Below are 21,447 nucleotides of genomic sequence, written 5' to 3' on the forward strand. Positions count from 1 at the left end.
GATCTTTTAAAACAATGCCATTACATATAAAATTGCAGTTGAGTTCAGGTGAGGTTGTTTTCTCAGTTTTTTTTCATTATTGTTTATAAGCACTATGAAATTATTCTTAAAATTCTTTTCCTAGTTTTTAAACATTTGTATCAACTGTAAAATAAATTAAAAATGATACAGACATACAGAGCACTTGGAATTGACTTATTCCTATGGCCTGACACATAAGAAAGGGCTCACAGGGCTTCCCTGGTGGCGCAGTGGTTGAGAGTCTGCCTGCCGATGCAGGGGACACGGGTCTGTGCCCCGGTCCGGGAAGATCCCACATGCCACAGAGCAGCTGGGCCTGTGAGCCACGGCCACTGAGCTTGAGCTCTGCAACGGGAGAGGTCACAACACTGTGAGGCCCGCATACCGAAAAAAAAAAAAAAAATAAGGGCTCACAAAAGCTGCTCTTTGAATTGCATGCACATGTTCTCTTGCCTGGCGAGATTGGCCCAAATACACACATTTAGCTTCTGAATATGGGCTTTAGTATAAAGATACGAAGCCATGTGGAAGGAGCCATGTGCCCCTGGCACTGGAAAGAAAAGCTTATTATCTTTGAGTTTCCATTTCTAAATTTGAGTTTTTAATCACACTTAAGGATGTACCCGGTCAAAAAAAGCATTTATTTTTATTTAATAAAATTTAGATTAAGTGACATTATAATTTAGGTTAAATTTTCCTGATATTTCCAAATATAGTTTCAAGAACTAAGTTTCTAGTTATTTTTTTTACTCCCAAATGAAAGTATGTTCTGATTACTCCTCCTAAAATTTTCACTCCAAGGAAGTTTTTTCTGCTATAGTCATCCTCCATGTGGCCACATCTACCACGCTGCTCTCTGGCTTCATGTTATTCAGCTTCTCAGCACCATTCCACATAGCTGACCCTTTCTCTCTTGGCATCATGACCCACTCATTCCTGATTTATCTCTACATCAATGACCATTCCTTCTGATTCTTCTTTGGTCACTTCTCTATTCATCCATTAAATGTTTCCTACACGCATAGAAATTCCTACATGATTCTCTCTAGGTCACTGCCTGTACCAGACTTCCAAATTTTTATCTCTGTTCATGCCATTCCTTTGAGTTCCAAACTTGTATTTGAATCTGCCCACTGGCCATCTCTATTTGGATATCTAATCGGCTGATTAAGCTTCACATATCCATAATGTACTTTTTGGCCTGTATCCCCAGAATCTGCTCTTCCTCTAGTCTTGTCCTCTTAGTAATGGCACCACCATGCGTTTAAGTGTTTAAAGCAAAAACTAGGGACTCATCCTTCAGATTTCCCTTCCCCTTATCCTGTACATGCAATGTATCTGAAAAAACTGTCAGTTCAATTTCCAAAACAGCAGTCAAATCCATCCATTACTCTCCCTCCTCCTTGCCAGCCCTAGTACAAGCCATGATGTGAACTATAGTAATAGACTTCTAACTGCTTTCCTTGTTCAACTCTTGTTTCCTCCAATCCATTCTTCTAATGGGATGTTTTAAAAACACAAATTAGATCACACCATTTTAATGTGCTTTCAACTCCTGAATAGCCTCCACTCACACCTAGGATAAATCCAAACCCTTTGCTGCAGCTTATAAGACCCTACCTAATCTTACCCTGGACTGTTTCTCCCACCACATCTTGGTCTGCCCTTCCTCTCACTCTCTCCCTTCAGTTCCCAGAACTTGCCAAGACTTACCTGTCTCAGGGCATTCACATTTGTTCTTTCTTCTGCCTGGAATCTTTTGCCCTAACCTGACGTTTTTTCCTTCTCAACCTTTGGTCTCTGTTCAAATGTCACCCACTCAGAGAGGCCTCCCATGGCCTCCCATCGGCAGCAACCTTCTTCCCAGTTCCTCTGTATCACATCTCTTTATATTGATTTATTTTAAAGAACTTTGCACAATGTGCAATTATCTTGTTTTTTTTAAACATCTTTATCAGAGTATAATTGCTTTACAATGATGTGTTAGTTTCTGCTTTATAACAAAGTGAATCAGTTATACATACACATATGTTCCCATATCTCTTCCCTCTTGTGTCTCCCTCCCACCCTCCCTATCCCACCGTTCTAGGTGGTCACAAAAGTACCCAGCTGATCTCCCTGTGAGCTGATCTCCCTGTGCTATGTGGCTGCTTCCCACTAGCTGTCTATTTTACTTTTGGTTGTTAATTTATTCGTTTCCTTATTTACTTCGGTCCTTTCCCAAAAGAATCTAATCTTCAAGAGGCTAGGGACCTTGTTGATCTCGTTCCCTGCTGTTTCTCCAGTACTTAGAACAAGTCTGGGTCTAGTAGGCTCACTGAATAAATATTTGCTGGAGAATGAATAAACTCAACTTCAAGTACTTTCAGTCTCACACAACCTAGTGCACAGTTACAGTTATAAAATATGAGGAAGCTTCATTTTGGAGGAAGATTCTTACTGGCAACACATTTCCATTTTAGCTTACTTGTCAACAAGAATCTCACAGGTAACACTGAAAACATCAATACCTTGCATGCATTGTATTTACAAATTTCAAAGCAATTTCCCACATATTAGAATAACAGTTAATGTTTAATGAATGCTCACTATGCGCCGGGCACCGTATTTAATCTTCACAATGGCTATTTGAAATAGTATTATTATTTTCCCCATTTTCAGAAGAAGAGACTGAGGTTAAGCCACTTGCCCAGCAGGGAACAACGTGTAAGTGGGAAAGTCAGGCATTTGTTACTTGATTCTCCTCATTCTCCTGAGGTCCATAGCATGTACCATTGTCCTGCTACCAGGAAAAAGCAAATGTGGCTTGTATCATGGATCTGGAAATAAGTTTTCTTCTTTAAGGTGAAAGATGACAATTGAAGGTTGCTTGATTAGAAATGAGGACAGAATGCATCAACAAAGAATGAAAGGGAACACACCCATATATTAACAATGATTTTTGATGTTAGGATTATGAGTGCTTTTTATTTTATTTTATTTTATTTATTTATTTTTTTTGTGGTATGCGGGCCTCTCACTGCTGAGGCCTCTCCCGTTGCGGGGCACAGGCTCCGGACGCACAGGCTCAGTGGCCATGGCTCACGGGCACAGCCGCTCAGCGGCACGTGGGATCTTCCCGGACTGGGGCACGAACCCGTGTCCCCTGCATCGGCAGGTGGACTCTTAACCACTGCGCCACCAGGGAAGCCCATGAGTGCTTTTTATTTCCTTTTTTATAGTTCAACCTTCAATAATATTTATGCTCACAAAATGTCCCCTTCCCACACATACATTTACAATTAGTATAGAACTGTCCCCTAGAATACTAAGAGCGAACTCTCAAGAGAGCCCACTTGGTTAGAAGAGGAATCTTGTATGGACTTAATGAGCACAGTGATGTTTCCCAAATATCAGTGAAGCACCTTTGTTTCCCTACCATTTACATGTATTATTTATTTAATATTTATATAATATTATTTTACTTGATTCACTATTTAGCCTTGTCATAAGCAGTAGTAGCTGTGAAAACACAGGGTTGATCTGCTCATTATAAATATTCTCTAATATACATGAAAATTAACATATAAATATTAAAATAAAAATATCAATTTAAAAGCCATCTCAAGTTCCAAGAAGATACAAACAATATCTTTGGAAACTCTGAACCACTGTGCTGATTTAATGGAAAGAACCCTAGAGCATAATCCCTTCGATACTTCTTTAAGTTAAAAGAGAAATTCTATGGCAGTATATTGACAATTCCACTTCATAACTTGTGCATTTTTTCATGTGGAAAAATGCTGTCAATCATACCCTTGGTACAAGTGAGGGTGTGAACTCAGTGCCTGGAAAGATCAGGAATTGAATAAAAGATTTTAACGAGGGTGGTGTGATGTAGGCCGATCTTACAGGATGTAACAAAAGAGAAACTTACATTTGTTACCGGATCGTTTTCATTCTCTGTAACACATCCCTGAAGATTTAAGTTGAGAGCTTTACAAATGATCATGATTCTCTTGGCAGCTTTTTCTTCAAATGGTTTGATCACAAACTCAGGTTCTAAAAGATCCTTCTTCTGAAGTTTCAAGCTCTAAAAAAGTTTGGAAAGTTTTACTCAACAAACACCCATCATAAGAAAAGAGATTCTGGGCTTCCCTGGTGGCGCTGTGGTTAAGAGTCCGCCTGCCAGTGCAGTGGACTCGGGTTCGTGCCCCGGTCCGGGAAGATCCCACATGCCGCGGAGCGGCTGGGCCCGTGAGCCACAACTACTGAGCCTCCGCGTCTGGAGCCTGTGCTCCGCAACGGCAGAGGCCGCGACAGTGAGAGGCCCGCGCACCGCGATGAAGAGTGGCCCCTGCTCTGTGCAACTGGAGAAAGCCCTCACACAGAAACGAAGACCCAACGCAGCCAAAAATAAATGAGTAAATAAAAAGAGAGATTCTAAATTATAAACCACAACTGTACAAATCAAGTTCATGTCTGCTTAGAGAGAATTCTGACTTACATCTATATCTGGATCCAGCAAGAACAGATTTAGCCTCTCCGTGTTTCGAGTTGCTTTGACAATCTCTTCAGTTTCTGTGAGGTACTACAGAGAAAACTGTGTTAGTTCTTAGTATCTAAATAGCCAGAAACTTACTGCCCAGCTCCATCCTCATGGCCAAGAAATAGCCCCTTAGTATCAGCACTGCTTTAACATCATCCATTAACACTCCACAATCTTATAAAAACATGCTTTTGTTTTTCGACTGTTGTGTTTCTTAGTCTAAATCTTAAAAGAAAGCATTTATATCTTTTCCATGAAAGCAATAAACAATAAGTAACTCGAATTTATTTGCATAGAAAAATGTCAGCTTTATTACTTTTGTGAAGTCTGGGTGTAGGTTGTTCTCTGAAGAATCTGTTTCCTCCGGTGTGCATTCACAAGATATAGAATTATCCAGGGAATCTTGAGAAGATACAAGACTGGGTTATTAAATAGTCCTCATGAATCATTCATTTCTCTAGCCTGTGACATATAACAACTGGGTTAGACTCAAGAGCGATGGGGGATGGATATTGGTGAGGAGATGCCTTCACTGTGTCCTGGCTCTAGTATTTCGTATTGTTAGATGAACTGGGCCTGGAAATCAGATGTCCTGGTGATCATTTTGGGACACTCTCCATGACACCATCCTGTGTCCATAAGAACTCTGGACCCTTACAATACTACATTTATACTTGAGGTTGTTTTGTCTCACTTCATTAATGCATACTAAAGTTTTCTTATATATGAATATATTTTGGATAATTCTGACTCTTAGGCCATCACTGTAAAACCCACATTCTAGCTTCAGTTAAAAATCTCTAAGACTCTGTAAACATTAATATTCTAGTTGATTATTATTAAGTAAATTATGAATGTAAAACACTTACTATGATATATAACAGTTGTATTAAAATCAACCATAGTTTTCTTCCTTATTATCTCATGACTCTCTCATATGATACATAGACTATGAGAACTTAAAGACTTAAAATAACATATCATGTGTTATGAAAAATGTCTTAAAGTAATTTTCCTTTAGGAGTGACTGACTCTGAAGGTGAACTTGTCTTCCATGTGGCTATAGACCTGTTTTCTCCCCTACTTTTCATCCTTTCTTTCCTCTATCTTGTTCTCTTCTCTTTGCCTAGCCTGGATTAGAATTATATGAAAGAATTAGGATAGACAGAAAAAAAAAATTTGTCTTATAAAAATCCCTAATACCCTGCAAAATTTATGGAACTTCCACAACTAGGCTGATCTCAGTGGGGTCAAAAGCACACGTGAAAGATGCCTTTCAGCTAAAAGGAAAGAATGCACATTTGCCATTACAGAGTATAATGTTCATTAATTAAATTTAATGAACGGCTATAAAACACAGAATCTCCCCTCTTACACCCCATCAGACATGGGTATATTTTTAATATCGCTGACCAATGGTCCCTAACATCATTTGCTGGATGTCAGCCTCGAAGCATTGCCAGGCAACTCAAGATCATACCTCTGTGTGGTGACTCTGACTATTGAGTAAAAGTAAAGGTTTACGGGTGATTTCCTGGAGCGAATAGCTCAGGGTTGGAAGAGCTAGACCTGACAGCTACCAGGGTCAGTAGCAGCTGAAATGAACCAAACGCGCAGGTCGCACTTCACGAGGGCAAGGAGGCGGGTGTGCATGCACTCACCCAGCCCCAGCTCCGTGAGCTCGGCGCTCCTCCTGCCCTGAGCGGGCCCCTCCGGACTGATCTGCAGGATGCGGCTGAGGGTGTGGATCCATTCATCCATATCGGACTCCGTTTCAGCCGCCAGCACAAAATAGGTCAGGTCATTCATTTTCAATTCAAAGGCATATTTTCTTAGTCTGTTATTCTGTGGCATGAAAAGAAAGAAAAACACCAGATACCAAGTCTTAGAGCGTGGGAGATGTCTTTTACGGGGTCTTTCCTCATGAGCAGGTGACATCAAGGAGATCTTCCAAAACAGGACAAAAATTTAGCTGGATAAGAATCATTTCGTTCGGTTTCTTTCAAGCCTTTTTGTATGGACAGGTATTTTATTTACGTTTTTCTTGATTGGATGAGCATGTTGGCTCAAAAATTTCATCTTCAGGCAGGTGGAGGAGTATATTCTAAGCTTCCTCAAATAGTTGCAAAGGCCTGAAACAACCCTCCCATCCCAAATCTCCATGCGTGTGTTCACGCACACTGCACGATGTTTGCCCTTCAAGTACTTACGTGACTTGTATTCACTCTTCAGATCTCAAGTGAAGTTATCCTTGCTCAGTGAACCTTCCCCAGTTCCCCAGTTAGCACAAGGTTCTTGTCCTCCAGGGCACTCACAACAATTTGGGATTACACGCTTATTCACTTTCATTTGTTTCTTTGAACAGTATATTCCTCCTTTACAGCCGCCTCCATGAGAGCTGGGTCACCACTCTGTCCTGTACCAGTGCTCTCACACAGAAGGACTCGACAACCGTGTGCGCAAAACAGTCATATCGTATAAATGGGACAGAAGAGCTTCTTATCCTTGGGAATGAATGAATGAATGATTGAAGAAACGAACAAAGAAATGAAAAACAAAGATTCTCTGTTGCGCAGAGACTTAAAATGGTCTGATGTGATGAGTAGCTACTTTAGATTGAACTTTCACAGAAGTGAGATGTTTAAAGACCAAAGAAGTCCATTTAAAGTAGAGGGAATACAGAAGCAGATTATTACAGCAGTTTTATATATTCCTGCCATGAGATTAGAAATATAAACGCAAAGTAGAAACTTCCCCTGATGATATAAACTAGTGTTATATAAGCTGCGGCGGCTGTAAGAATTTCTGAAGATATTCCACATTTAATTCACTCCTAGGTACCTCTGATACAAGTATTCAACTGTTACCCACACTGTTCTAAAGCCTTTAGAGAACTCACAACTGTAATAAAGCAAAACCTACACAATGAAGATAAGTAAAATACAAATAATAGTAGAACCCTAAGATGAGAGCAGCACTAGAGCACAGGGCTGCGGCTAAACATCAAGGTATAAATTCTTTCTGGGAACAGGATTGCTATTTCTTGGTGGCAAGAAAGAATCATTTTGAATATACTCCTGGTAGTGTTCGCTTTCTTTGGGAGGCTCTTAAAAACTTCCCCAAAGAGCATTCTCCTTTCAACTTCCACAACAGTACGGTTACTGCTACAAACATGACACTTACTGAACACTTGCCATCTGTACACCTGGCACAGTCACCATTTTATTTAAATCTCATAATAAGTCTATGAGAGAAACTGTATCATTCCATTTAACATATGGTAACATTGAGGCTTGGGGAGACAAATGAAAATATGCTTGGGATGCATGGACAGCAAGTGGTGGAGACAGGAAATAATCCTTTCATCCTTTAACATCCCCTGAGATGACCCGGCACAAAGAAGATACTCATCAGATGCCGTTCTCCTTCTTTGCCACCTGCCTGGCACAATCACACACCAAATGGGTGACCACATGGCCTGGGATGTTCTGGTTTCTGAAAGTAGACGGCGGGGCATCATACAAGACTCATGAAAAAGTAAAATTTGGGAACTGAAGGAGAAAGAAGAATTAGCTAAAAAGCTAACTGTGATCCTCACTGTGGAATCTCACAGCTCAAATGGGACTTTCTATACTCTGCCAAGGACAAGCTCTTTGCTCGTGTCCATACTTTCATATTATTGTCAATTTTTATTCTTTCTTTGCCCTGTAATGACTCACTTGCAGGCTGCCATTTTCAATAGCCCATGAGCCTGAGAAGGGCAGAAGCTCACTAGTTAGCCTCAGTGCAGTGACAGTACTCATTCTTAAAGAGGTTCTCTCGTGTTTACATTTTGTGCTGGGCAGAAACAGACAAGGTGTTGGAACAGGGCAGATGGGTATTAACCAATTAATCACCCAAATGTGAAACTGGAAGATAAATGTACTTAACTTTTGTATGAATGTATTGAAGAGGAGGTATGAAATCAAGGTATAAAAATTCTTTTTGAGAACAGGATTGTTACTGCAACATGAGAATACTACTATTCTTTTTTTTTTTTTTAACTTCTTTACTGGAGTATAATTGCTTTACAATGTTGTGTTGAGAATACTACTATTCTTGCAGCACCCTTTGTGTTCTGTGAGAGTACAGAAAAGATGACTTGACTAGTGAAAGACCACAGTTGCATTTTGAGATCATTTTGGCTGCAGCGTAAACGGAGGCAAGGTGGTCCTGTGCAAAGCAAACCTCCAGGTAGCTTCTTTAAGAATGCAAATTCTTAAAAGCTATGCTTGCCACATGAGGAGTGGGGCAGACTTCCTCCACACACCCTCCCACACATTTCCTGGGGTGCTGAAGAAGGAGGTCCATAAAACCGCCTGTGACCTGCACTGACACAGAGGGTCTGAGGGCAAAGACAGATGGCCGAGGGCAGGTATAAAAGAGACACGTTGCTATGATAGTATTGTATCCTTCAAAAAGCAACAGAAACAGAAATAGACACTCAGGAAAGAACTAGAAGTGTACAGAGCTCAGAGCAGATCTAAAGCATCTGAGCATAGCAGAATGCAAACAAATCTCAGTGTTGTCTTGAAAATAAAAGGAAGAATCTGCTTGGCTAATTTGCTGCTGTAAACAATGGGGACAGGCAGATGCAAAGCTATGTACAATGCTTATACTGGGTCCAAATTAAAAGTGGATTGAGCTGCAACCTGCTTTCAAATGCAACTGTCAAGGAACTAATAACAAACATGACAAAATAAGAACAAAACTTGATTTTCTAAATTGCCTTCTGTACTTTAAATGAATTAAATATGATTGCCAACTTCAACAATATTATATATTAAAATTTAAAAAAAATTTGAGCAAAGTATAACAAGCCCTTGTTTCTCAAAAAGGGGTATTTATAAATGAAATAAATATTCTATTCACAACTTCTCAAAAGCCAAATTATCTTTTTTTTTTTTTTTTTTTTTTTTTTTTTTTTGCGGTATGCGGGCCTCTCACTGTTGTGGCCTCTCCCGTTGCGGGGCACAGGCTCCGGACGCACAGGCCTAGCGGCCATGGCTCACGGGCTTAGTTGCTCCGCGGCATGTGGGATCTTCCCGGACCAGGGCACGAACCCGTGTCTCCTGCATCGGCAGGCGGATTCTCAACCACTGCGCCACCAGGGAAGCCCCCAAATTATCTTTTTCTCCTTGGAGTGAAACAGAACTACTCGCAGTGCAGAGAAGCTTATGGTGGGGAAGATTACAAAGACTAAGTGGTTTTCCATCTCACTTTCCATAATCTCCAAGATAATGGCGTATAAAACAGCAGAAAAGAAAAACTCAAAGCAGAAAACCAATGGGACATTTTTATAATCCTGAAAGGCAATGTTAAGTCATTAAAATGATAATCAAGAAGTAATCGTTGGGCTTCCCTGGTGGCGCAGTGGTTGAGAGTCCACCTGTCGATGCAGGGGACACGGGCTCGTGCCCCGGTCTGGGAAGATCCCACATGCTGTAGAGCGGCTGGGCCCGTGAGCCATGGCCGCAGAGCCTGTGCTCCGCAAAGGGAGAGGCCACAACAGTGAGAGGCCCCAGTACCGCTAAAAAAAAAAAAAAAAAAAGTAGTAATCGTTTTCTTGTTATTACTCCTCAAATTTTCCTTTATTTCCCTGAAATCAGTATCCTTTGCGACCGATGAAACTACTTTGTTCATTCAAGCTCACCATGGTCTATCTACGTGACTTCATAAAAAAAAGGAAACCGGCAATATGTCCTAATGCCACACGATGTGCTTAATGAGTTGTGGCAAAATGGTCTCGTTCCACAATATTCATCTGGAAAAGTTGTGAAATAGATACTCCAATAAAACCACCAAAGCCAATGGAGGACTGAATATTGAAGGAAGTTATTCAAGCAAAATATGCCACTGTACCTATTATGTGGCTAGCATCTTTTACAGAATTTTGCCAAAACAAGAGAAGAGTTTTAAGAGGAAACACACAACATCAATTCCAGGTTACTGGTATTGATGGCTACCATGCATGCAGTCCTTTCCATTCTCTGTATGCTTATTTGTTCATTCATTCAACAAAGATATATTGGCTACCTTCTATGTGCCAAGTACAGAGCATTAAAAATGTTCAAGCAAACTGCTTGCCCTCATGGAACTTACATTCTAGTGTTAGGTAATGTCAGGAAAAAATAAGCAATATATATATATTACATATGTATAATAGAAGGTAGCATCATGCAGTGATAAATGTAATATCCTTCTTACATATGTTATCAGAACCTATTGTTTGAGATGTGTCACTCATGTTTAATTACTCAGGCATGTGCTATATCTGTTCTGTGTTTTTCAGTGCATCCTCCCACAGGCCGGAAGTTCCTTGAAGACACAAACCACATCTAATTCATGTTTGGCTTTCCCACAGTGCTTTGCATAAAGCAAAAGTTTCCATATATATTTGCTGAAATAAGTCTTACATCTAAAACTCACTCCTTAAATGACACACCAGCATCTATCTTTGTAGTGTTTCTTCTGCCTATGCGGCTTATGTAGGATGAATGTATGTATCTATGCAAGCATGCCTGCTGGATGTATGACCACCAAAGCATTTCCTTGGGCATCTTTCTGTAACTTTGGACATTCTTCTGTCTCTTTCCATTTATTAGCTCTGTGACTTGGGCAAGCCACTTTATCTCGCTGAGTTTTATTTTAATAAATTGGGACAATAATAATGCATGTTCCATCAACTGTTGTCAAATAATGTATTAGATGAAGAAGATTACAAGTGTCATTCTGGTTTTCATTGTTATCATGGGAAGTGAGATTCTTTACAGCCAAGGTTTGCTAATGGGATGTTTATAGGTCATAGTTGGCTTCTAAATTTATTATTTTCCTAGGGAGGTACACATTTTTTGCCCTCCCAGTTTGACTGCCTTTATATGGGCACACACAGTCTGAGCTGCTCCTGTTATCTCACAGCTGACCCTACTTCCTTCCTGTAGTAGCCTGAGCTGCAGAAGGCATCTGAATTTCTAGACTCTGGTTAAGACCCTAAGGCCGCTGTCTTGGAACCCACATCCACAAGTGGAAGATCAGCACCTAGGAGGAAATCAACAGTATTCAGTACCACACAACCCCCATTTAAGCCTTTATGTATCAAGTGACATCAGTCACTGTCACTGTTGAGGTAGGGACCCTAGGTAGCCGGGATTCCTGGGCTATTCACTCCCTTCGCAGTGGCAGGATCTGGACTGGATGGATGGATGGATGGACCAATGAATGAATGAACGAATGAATGAGAAGACTCTTATGGAACAAGATAGGATAGCTTAGGTCCAAATAACCCTTAGTCTCAAATCAAAACTGAAGTAGCAAAAATTGGAAGTTCTGCTTCAGATTGGGAATGAGGGGTGTAAAACAGATCTAGTACTGTTTGATGACATTACAAAAAAGTGGAAAACTACTGTTAGGTCTCTATTTTACCAAGGTCCAGGAAATTTCCAATCATAAACGTCACCTGAAGTCTCCGGGTAGGAGTTTCTCTCTATTTGAAGTGGCCCTTGAAATATATTTCTAAGAATCCCAAGGATTATTCTTAGGAAAACACAGTGATATAGCATGCGTCTGAATGAAGCAAACTAAAAGGCTTGTTCACTCAAGACTGTTACGTGCATGAATGCCTAGAGAATGCTGGGTGGTAGGTAGCACTTCCTGAGGCAAACTCTTTGTTTCTCTTCTCTGTTTTATTCAAGGGAAACTGACAATGATTCTTGATAAAATAGGTCTGACTCATCCTATTATTCATTTGCTTTGTGCTTCTGTGTGTACGTGTTTCGTCTCCAGGCACATTTTGTGCTTGAGAACTTGCTGGAACAGTGACTAAACTTGCATTATCTGATTCAGTATCTTTTTTTCCAGATGCAAAACTTACAAGTTAGAAAGAGCTGTAAGCAAATACATAAGAACGGGCAGACATAAGGTGACAAGGGACCCAGATGTCTACCTTCCCAAAGTGATCTCAAGAAGCTAAAGCTCCCTCCCTCTATAAAGAGTAACAAGCTCTTGATAAAGAGGAATACAAATATAGGGATACAGAGCCGAACCCTTTAAAAGATAAAATACATGTTCCCGGGTATTTGAATGGCTATCTATTGGAAAGTGAAGTAGGATTATTCAGTTGTGCTTGAAGGTGCAAAATCTACCTTCGAGATTCCTACCTATATGCCCATTTTTTCTATGCATCCTTCCAGCCAACCCAGAAGAGTTTACCACAGTTCTGTGCTCCTAGAACACTCCATAGAAAGTGCCATTTATACCTCCATTATAGCTCTTGAGACACTGTGTAATAGTGACTTATGAGCCTATGTCCTTCTCTGGTCATGATTTCAGCATGCCTAAGCACAGTTACAGCATGTCATAAGCACTAAATAAGTTTGCTGGATGAATGAATGAATGAAGAAAGAAATGGATAAATTAGCAAGTTTAGGTAGATATTTCAGGAAGGTGAATCAATATTTTCTAGAAGGGCTTTCCCATGATGGGGTGTTTATCTCTCAAAGTTGTGACCTTCGTAATTAATGGAAAGACTAGGAAAGGATGGCTGAAGACACACTATCTCCCGGATCCTTATCATATGTTAGCACATTTATTTTCGTTTTACAGATGAGACACCAGAAATCAAAGAACTTGAGTAACTTATTCAAGGCTCTCAGATAGTAAATGGTGAAACTAGGATTCGAACATCGACCAGTAAAAACCCCAAGCTTACGTTTTCCTTAGAAGACATTCTCTTTTCAAGGTACTGCTTAAGCAGAGACTGAAACACAGTCTAAGATGTGATGGAGAAAATGTACCTGTAGTGGAAGGTCAGATTAGAGCACTAACTAACTTTGTGTGTTCAACAGAGTTACAAGGTTCTTGGAAGAAGAAATTACACAATAGTTCATATCTCTGCAAACTTAATACCTAACAAGGGCTACAATGATACTTCTTAGAAGATGATGACTCATTTGCTAGAGTAAGTTTGGAAGTCCAAATAGAAAAGAAAATAAGTTTTTCAGCTCAATGTCTGTAAAATGTAGTTGTTGATCTTTAACCTATTGCTAAAGTATTATTTCATATTTCTAAAGCCAAAGAGTCTCCTTTGTGACCAACAATAGAAAACTATCTCCACCCTCCATTAAGATCCTTATTGGCCTTTCCACAAGGAAAGTTGGCATCTGTGCTAAAAACAGTTATCTTTCATTTCTAGTGGAGGACTCAGCAACACTTAATTAATTCTTTCCTTTTAAAGTGCAGCATTATTACTTTCTGGAGAAATTCCAGATTTTAACAGATAAACCATCCAGAAATAGACGAGGCTTGAGTGACTAAAGATAACTCTATTTTGCATTCACACATCTGAGTGCCCCTGGTATTAATCCGAAATGTAATCTCAGCCATGTAGCAAGTTATGTGAATGCCTGTGGTTTGGTGATAAGATAAAGAATTGTTCCTAGTGGCCTGTGACCAAAAACACAGTCCTCAACCTAAATGGGCCAGCGTCTTAATGTGAAATTTGAGGGAAGACTGCTAAAACACTTGATTGCTTCAATTTTTACATGAGAGAGAATAAGGATAGCTATTTCATTAGAGTAGAAAGAATAAAATTTTTGAAAATAAGATGTTCAAGTGAGGCCTATGGAATTATTTTTGCTTCCCTTTGCCACCGTGGTCCATGTCAAATTTAATACTAAGGACAATAATTTGAGGACCAAGGCTTTGCAGAACATCACTGTCTGTTACAGGCACTGTGTCTGTTTCTGAGATTAACTCTTGAGAATCAATGTAATCCTTGCCTTTGAAGAAACCTGCTCTTCGAAGAAGGATGATGTATTTATACACTGTAAATTTACTATCTTATTATTTATTACCTAATAATAAAGATAACATTCATGAAGACCCTTCTTTGAACTATGTGTTTTACATATAACCTTACTGAATTCTTTAGCTTGGTGGATCTCTACACTGCAGCCATGCAGGTGGTCATTTTCCTCTTTGCCTTGAGTATAGCAGACTTGCTCTTGCCTCAGGACCTTTGCACTTGCTGCCCCTGCTTATTCTTTAATCTCTAGATCAAATATTTTCTCTTCATAAATGTTTTTCTCACTTCTGCAGCATAAAGATTCCTTTGCAACCTCACCATCGTCTCTCTACCTTCTGTAACCCTGTTTATTTTCCTTTTTCCAGATTTTACCAATCATTCCATTCTGTTTATTTCTTTCTTTACATATTTTCTATTTTCCTTACTTTATTGAAATGAGTTTTGTGAAAGAAGGTATCTAGGCTGCCTTGCTCTCCACTGAATCCTTGGAGTTTGAAACAGTTCTCGGCTCATATCAGATACTCCATACATATTTTTGGAATGAATGAATAATGATTGGATGAACACACTTTTCGACTTAAAAAACTCGGGGGAAAAGAGATGTCTACTCACCTGTACCACACCTGTACAGGAATCCAAAAAGATGCAACCTTTCGGTTCTTTGGATATCTTTTCATCTTTGTAAAAATTCATGATGTAGGAATTATCTGGCAACTGAGTCAGCTGGAAGAAGCGCTTTTTGAATGACTAAATAAAGGGAAAAAAATATAAGGAGGTAGTTCAAATTTACAGAAATTAGACTACTTCTAATTCCTTCAAGAGTGCTATGTTTCTAGGGCACTGTTCTAGAGAACATTCTCCTTTCTCATAAATAAAATATGACATGAAACACAAACTCAATGCAAATGGCTTTCCTCTGTTCTGTGACCGAAGTGGAGGAGGGTGTGAAGAAAGGTGACAGAAACAAAGATGAGTCTTGATGTCTCCTTACCCGAACAGTAATGGTATTATTCACGGTGCTGTTAAAATTCCCCTTGTAGAGCCAGCCAGACTTGAAAACTCCGGTTCCTCCCATTCCCCCTCCGCCCTTGGAGGACGAGTGAGAAGTGGTATCCTGTACAGAAGGCATCATCAGCATAACAGCCATCTTTTATGAATCCCAGATCTTAGACACTGCACTTAAAAATGAGACTCCTTTTCCTCTCTTTGACTCATCTTAAAAAATCATGTTCAATTTCAAAACACACGTGATTCATTTTATCTAAAAGCCTTCACACCAACAGCTACTGCAGCTTTAGGAGAAACTGGTCTGAATTTGAAACACGCTAGTGAAAGACAGGAGCTAATTATGCTCATGTTTTAAACATTTCACTTTCAACCATTTACTTACTTCATCCTTATCAGCATCTTCATGGTCAACCTCAAAGGAATGTGAAGGAAGTTTCTCTGGTTTGTATTCTGCTCTGATATTAAAAAAAAAAGATTCTGATTTGTCATTTGAGACATTGCTTTCAGCTGGGTAACAGCTATTGTGGTGGCTTTCTTACACATTTTTATAAAATAATATAATCTCGTGAGGGGCCCATTTCCTTTGGAAGTATTAACTTTCCCCTTACACCATTATATCTCATCTCCAGTAAACAAATCTCCATTTTCAACCACAGAGTTACTATTTGTACAGATTTACACATGTCCTTTTTAATTAGATGAAGGTCAGTAGGACATTTTTAAGGGCTTGGTGATTTATATTTTCCTTCCTCCACATTTTGAAGTGGAATATAAAGTACTGATATTTTCATTATCTTTTTTTTTTCCCCTTTGCTCTTATGTGACATGTCCAAGGCTACAGGACAGTCATTTGAAGAACCACCAAGTGCTCTGGCCACCAGGCTGTGCTGCTCCCCTAACCCTGGCCTCTCCAAAAGCCTGCACCAATGTGACTTAGCAGCAATTGTGCTCACTTTGAGGATTTCCATGGTAGCACAGAAAAGCCTCTTAGTCAGAGCATCACTGACCAGCCCAGAGGAGCAAGACCATACACCTGGCCCTATAAATGGTCAAATAAGACAGAAATAAACTTTCCTTGGCTTGCTTCTATCTCATAACACATGGTTGAATGGAAACCAGACAGTATCATCCCAAATTCAGGCATTCCTTTATACTTAACTAGAAAATCCTACACGGAGAGTTGGCATGGGAGACTTGTTTTCTTTAAAATGTTTTATATTATGTAGATGCAATCTAAGAAGTTGACTATTGAGAAAAAAGCCCAGGGGCACATTCAGTATTCCCATTACAAATGGTTTCCTATGTTGATGGTGTTCCAGATAGAAAGGTGAGTGACCAAGTATGCTTTATATGTATTCATATGTCTATACATACATGTGTATATGTATATGTACACACACACACATATATATATAATATATGTACTCATAAAATCACCAAGCCGTGCATTCACATAGGGATTTGGTGGATTCAAACTATTCTGTCACCCCCTTCTGAAAGACATAGAAATGCGCAGTCCCAGTTCACGGCAGAGAAAGAGCACAAAAAGAGCACCATCCTCACTATCAAACTGTGGAAAAGGCTGAGATCAGAACCACATCCTCCATACCTGATCATTGTTTTTTCCATTGTGGTAAAATATACATAACAGAAGAATTACTATTTTAACTGTTTTTGTTTTTTTTTTTTGCGGTATGCGGGCCTCTCGCTGTTGTGGCCTCTCCCGTTGCAGAGCACAGGCTCTGGACGCACAGGCTCAGCGGCCATGGCTCACGGGCCCAGCCGCTCCGTGGCATGTGGGACCTTCCCGGACCGGGGCACAAACCCACGTCCCCTGCATCAGCAGGCGAACTCTCAACCACTGCGCCACCAGGGAAGCCCTTAACTGTTTTTAAGTGCACAGTTCAGTAGCATTAAGTAGATTCACACTGTACAACCATCACCAGTGTCCATCTCCAGACCATTTTTATTCCCAAACTGACTCTGTACCCATTAAACAATAATCGCCCATTTTTCCCTTTCCCCAGCCCCAGGTTATCATTCTACTTTCTATCTCTATGAAATGAACTATTCTTGGTACTTCATACGAGTGGAGTCATACAATATTTGTCTTTTTTGTGGCTGGCTTATTTCACTTAGCATAATGTCTTCAAGGTTCATTCATGTTGGGGAGTGTATCAGGATTTCATTCCATTTTAAGGCTGAACAATATTCCATTGTAACCTGGTAAGAGTGTGTGCTCCCAAAGTCATTTCCATGAAGGTGTCCTGGATCTACAGAATTAGGACTGTCTTCCTGTAGATGCTGAGCATATGTCTCTTATGATGCTTGCCTGGTTCTGCAATTTGGACGCCTGTCTTAGCCCTCCAGCAGATTATACATTTCTTAAAGCCAGTGACTCTAATGAAGTCCCATCTACATCTCACTTGGCTTTTTTCTTTCCTGTTGGAGACGTGATCAATATGCATTTGCTGACTGAATTATTGAGAGGCAAGGTGAACAAGGATATGACAGAAGTGAGAGAATATGAAAAGGTATAACTTAAAATTTTGTTTTTGGAAGGCATCTTGGCACTGTTCTTTTTAGCAGTAGGACACATTTTTGGTGATCAAAATCCTAAGAGGCACCTCCAACATGTTAAATAGGTTTTTTAAAAGTATCTTATTATTGTGAATTTATCCTATAAATTCAAATTAATGAAAGTCCCTTGCTACTAAAATTCATAACTAATAAAAATAAAGCTATTCTGGGGTACACAGTACTTGATATTGAGTGTTATAAATGATATCTAGAGTCTCACTTCAGTCCTAATTCCAATTTATTTCTCTATTTTGTTTTGGTTCCACAGTCTTGATAGGACATCCCAAGACCCATAGATAAGTAGTTGCAGATGGTAACAGTTTTGTTTCAAAGCCAGAGGCTTGAAAGAAGAATGGTAGGAAATGTGTATTTCGAGGTTATCATCATAACAGGTTCAGACACATGGTAAGGGTAAGTGATCAATAAATACTTGTTAATTAATGTGTATGAATTTACTTGCATGGGTATGTGTTAGTCCAAATTTCAAAAACATATTAATATATAATACAACCTTCCTCATCCATGATTTATTTGCAAGCTCAAAAATATATACCAAGATAACAGAGATTTTGTACTGAAGTCTAAATATGTACTAAGTAGCATATTGCTTTTTATTCAAATGTATATGCATATAATCGGACTTTTGGACACAAATACTGGGAATCCACATCTAGTCTAATCTTGCTATTTTGCTGAGAAGAAAACGAAGTCCATAAAAGTTACTCACACAAACACATAGTGAAAGACATGGGGTCAGAAGCCTTATCCCTGAAACGATACTTCTTGTATTAAGGACAGATTAGTCCAAACCATCTTTAATAAGCATGTTAAGTACGATTGTAGCCATTTTTCTCTTGCAAAGGATCCTGGTGTACCTGTAGTTCTTTCTCCTTCTTGCAGAACCTTAGAGATACTCAAGTTTGGGCCAACTGCCACTGATGTTAACTTGTTCTGCCTCTTTTGCTTAGGTCAACCTTATATGAAGGCAGAACAGGTAACAGACCACACTGTTATTTTGGAACCACTGGGAAATTCTCCCCATCCCACCAAAAATACTCCTTTTCTCCTTGACAACATCTTGACACTCCTTGAACCAGAAACAGTTCCCTTTGCCTTTTCATTTGATGGGCAAAATAAAGTGCTTAAACACAACGCTTTCCTCAACCCTTGCTCCTTCGAGAGGTGACACACTGCCTGAGATTCAGAGGCAGGTTCTAAGGGCTTATTTCAGAGCAATGACTCAAAGTATTTTGTCTGCAGAGGAGGAGACATGAGTGTTCCAGGATTCTTAAAATGATGGCAGGGCAGTAAAGGCACTATTAAGGAAACATCCCAAGTGAAAGATAAAGGGATGAGTAGGGAAAACTGAGGATGAGGCAGCAAAGACAAACTTGAACTGGAAGGTCAATGTTTGGCTCCGGGGTGGCCCTAAATTATATGCTAGTCCTTTCCTGCCCGTCTCCCTTTGACCTTGAGACAGTTCTATTCGTTTCTGAATTCTTTACTCTGTCCCCTTTTGCCAGCATGGTTTATCTTTTCTTTTCTTTCTTACAAAAGAATAATTTTATAGGCATTTGTTCTTGATAATTGTGGCTTGCAATAGAGGCCATGTTTCACGGTCCAACTCTCATTTCTGCAAAGATAATTATAAAAGTGTAAAGAAAGGAGAGAAAGAACAGCCTTTCAAACTAGCAATGAAATAACAAACAAGGAAACGAAATAGGGTTTTCATGATCTCAGTGTATAAGGTTAAATACTTGTGAGGGTTTTTCCACAAATCTCCCATCAGAGAATTGAAAATAACAACTGAGATAGCCTATGAATGATAGCCAAAGTTTCACAAAAGTCCATGATTTTAAAGTGACTTATGCACAACTCAGCTGAAAATGCTGTATCGACGGGAGAATGGCTAAACAAATTATAGTAGATCCACACACAAAAGGAATGTTACTCAGAAGCAGAAAGGAGCTACTGATACATGCAACAACATAGCTATCACTCAAATCATCGTGCTGAGCCAAAGAAGTCAGAAACACAGGAATACATATAGCATGATTCCAAAAAATAAAGGTCTAGAATATAAAGTTCCAGAATATGTAATAGTAATCTGTGGTGAAGAAAATCAGAACAGTGGTTGTCTCTGGGGAGAGAGGGAAGTAGGGTTGAGGACTGACAAGGAAGGCATAGCAATGAACTCTTTGAAGGTGATGATAACGTCCCCTATGTCAGTCGGGGTTTCAGGTGCACGGTGTATGCATAGTCAAAGTCATCCAGTGGTTCACTTACAACTTGTGTCTCACCTCCTAAAGTTTCCCTCAAAAGAAAAAAAAAAGTAACCTGTAAACATGTATGTGTCTAGTTAATGGTAGGCATTCTAAAGTGTTTAGAAAGGCAGCAGACAGTGTGTTGGTACTTTAAACTCACTTTGAAATGATCAAAATATAAGATGGACTGGTGGACGGCAATAGGGATGGGTGGATGGATGCATAATGTCATAAAATACATACGGCAAAATGTAAAAGATACATTCTAGATGGTGAGAATATGGGTGTTCATTGTATACGTTTTCCAACATTTTTTGTATGTTTGAAAATTTGCATAATAAAATATGGGGGGGGTTTAAAGGTGTTGAAGAAAAATGAAGTTTCCTGGATTTTTTTTAATACTAAGTAAACTTTTAAGAAATTGTGCAAAAATACATATAACTATTCTCAAAGAAAATAGTGAGTATGAATTTCTCAAGAACTTTCCCCTGGTATTTTTGAAGGACAGATGATTTTGAAAAGAGAGAAGGCGGCTTCATACAAACACTAAAAAATTTTTTTTAAATTTCCCAAATGTTACAATATTACACTTTCTGAGGTCTCCAAACTCTTGCATAAAACCACAGTTTCTTTAAGTTTTCCTTTTCAGTTCACTTAAGTATTATGACTCAAAAATAAATCATAAGATATGATAGATAAGACCAATGAGGTCACTAGCAAAACTCAACCAACTACATTAATCCTCAGTCATATTCATGCAGACCTTACTGTTCATTAAAAAACATGTGCAGACCAGGAGGTGTCAGTATAGGTCATATCTAGGGGTGTGGCATGGGTGAATGTGCATGCTTTTTCGTTGCTGGTTTTTCTTAAATCTGTTTGCTCGATCAAATTCACTGTGAGTTGAGAGCTGTGTTAATTCTTGGAGGCTGTTCCTCCTCGTCACTAAATGATCCAGTTTCCAGATAGTACCTGTCACATAGAAGACCTGCAATAATGACAACCACGTATCGGAAGATAGACCCCCCACGCTGAGTAAGCTCGCCTTCTAAGGGAGGAGAGGGTCGGTCATTAAGCATAAATAAACAAGGTAATTTCCCTGGATGAACATGGTTGGTAAGAAAATTAAAGACGAGAAGAGAAAAGAGTGATCCAGGTAGGGGTGGCAGAAGCCAGGTTTAGAAAGGGTGGTCACAGATGGCCAT

At 39.5% G+C, this 21,447-nt stretch overlaps 1 protein-coding gene across 13 annotated transcripts in view; it reads right to left on the reverse strand.

Moving 5' to 3' along the window:
* DOCK10 (dedicator of cytokinesis 10) overlaps positions 1 to 21,447 on the reverse strand; it is a 281,208-nt gene that overhangs the window by 96,230 nt on the left and 163,531 nt on the right. For all 13 annotated transcript variants that reach the window (XM_059052008.2, XM_067026998.1, XM_067027001.1 and 10 more), the window contains exons 5-11: positions 15,781 to 15,853; positions 15,382 to 15,504; positions 15,003 to 15,137; positions 6,211 to 6,394; positions 4,866 to 4,951; positions 4,508 to 4,591; positions 3,938 to 4,093 (exon numbers count right to left, since the gene is read on the reverse strand). In XM_059052008.2, coding sequence (XP_058907991.1) covers positions 3,938 to 4,093; positions 4,508 to 4,591; positions 4,866 to 4,951; positions 6,211 to 6,394; positions 15,003 to 15,137; positions 15,382 to 15,504; positions 15,781 to 15,853 — 841 coding nt within the window. The remainder of the gene's footprint in view (positions 1 to 3,937; positions 4,094 to 4,507; positions 4,592 to 4,865; positions 4,952 to 6,210; positions 6,395 to 15,002; positions 15,138 to 15,381; positions 15,505 to 15,780; positions 15,854 to 21,447) is intronic.

This window comes from Kogia breviceps, chromosome 2, assembly GCF_026419965.1.
Source record: "Kogia breviceps isolate mKogBre1 chromosome 2, mKogBre1 haplotype 1, whole genome shotgun sequence".
NCBI lineage: Eukaryota > Metazoa > Chordata > Mammalia > Artiodactyla > Physeteridae > Kogia > Kogia breviceps.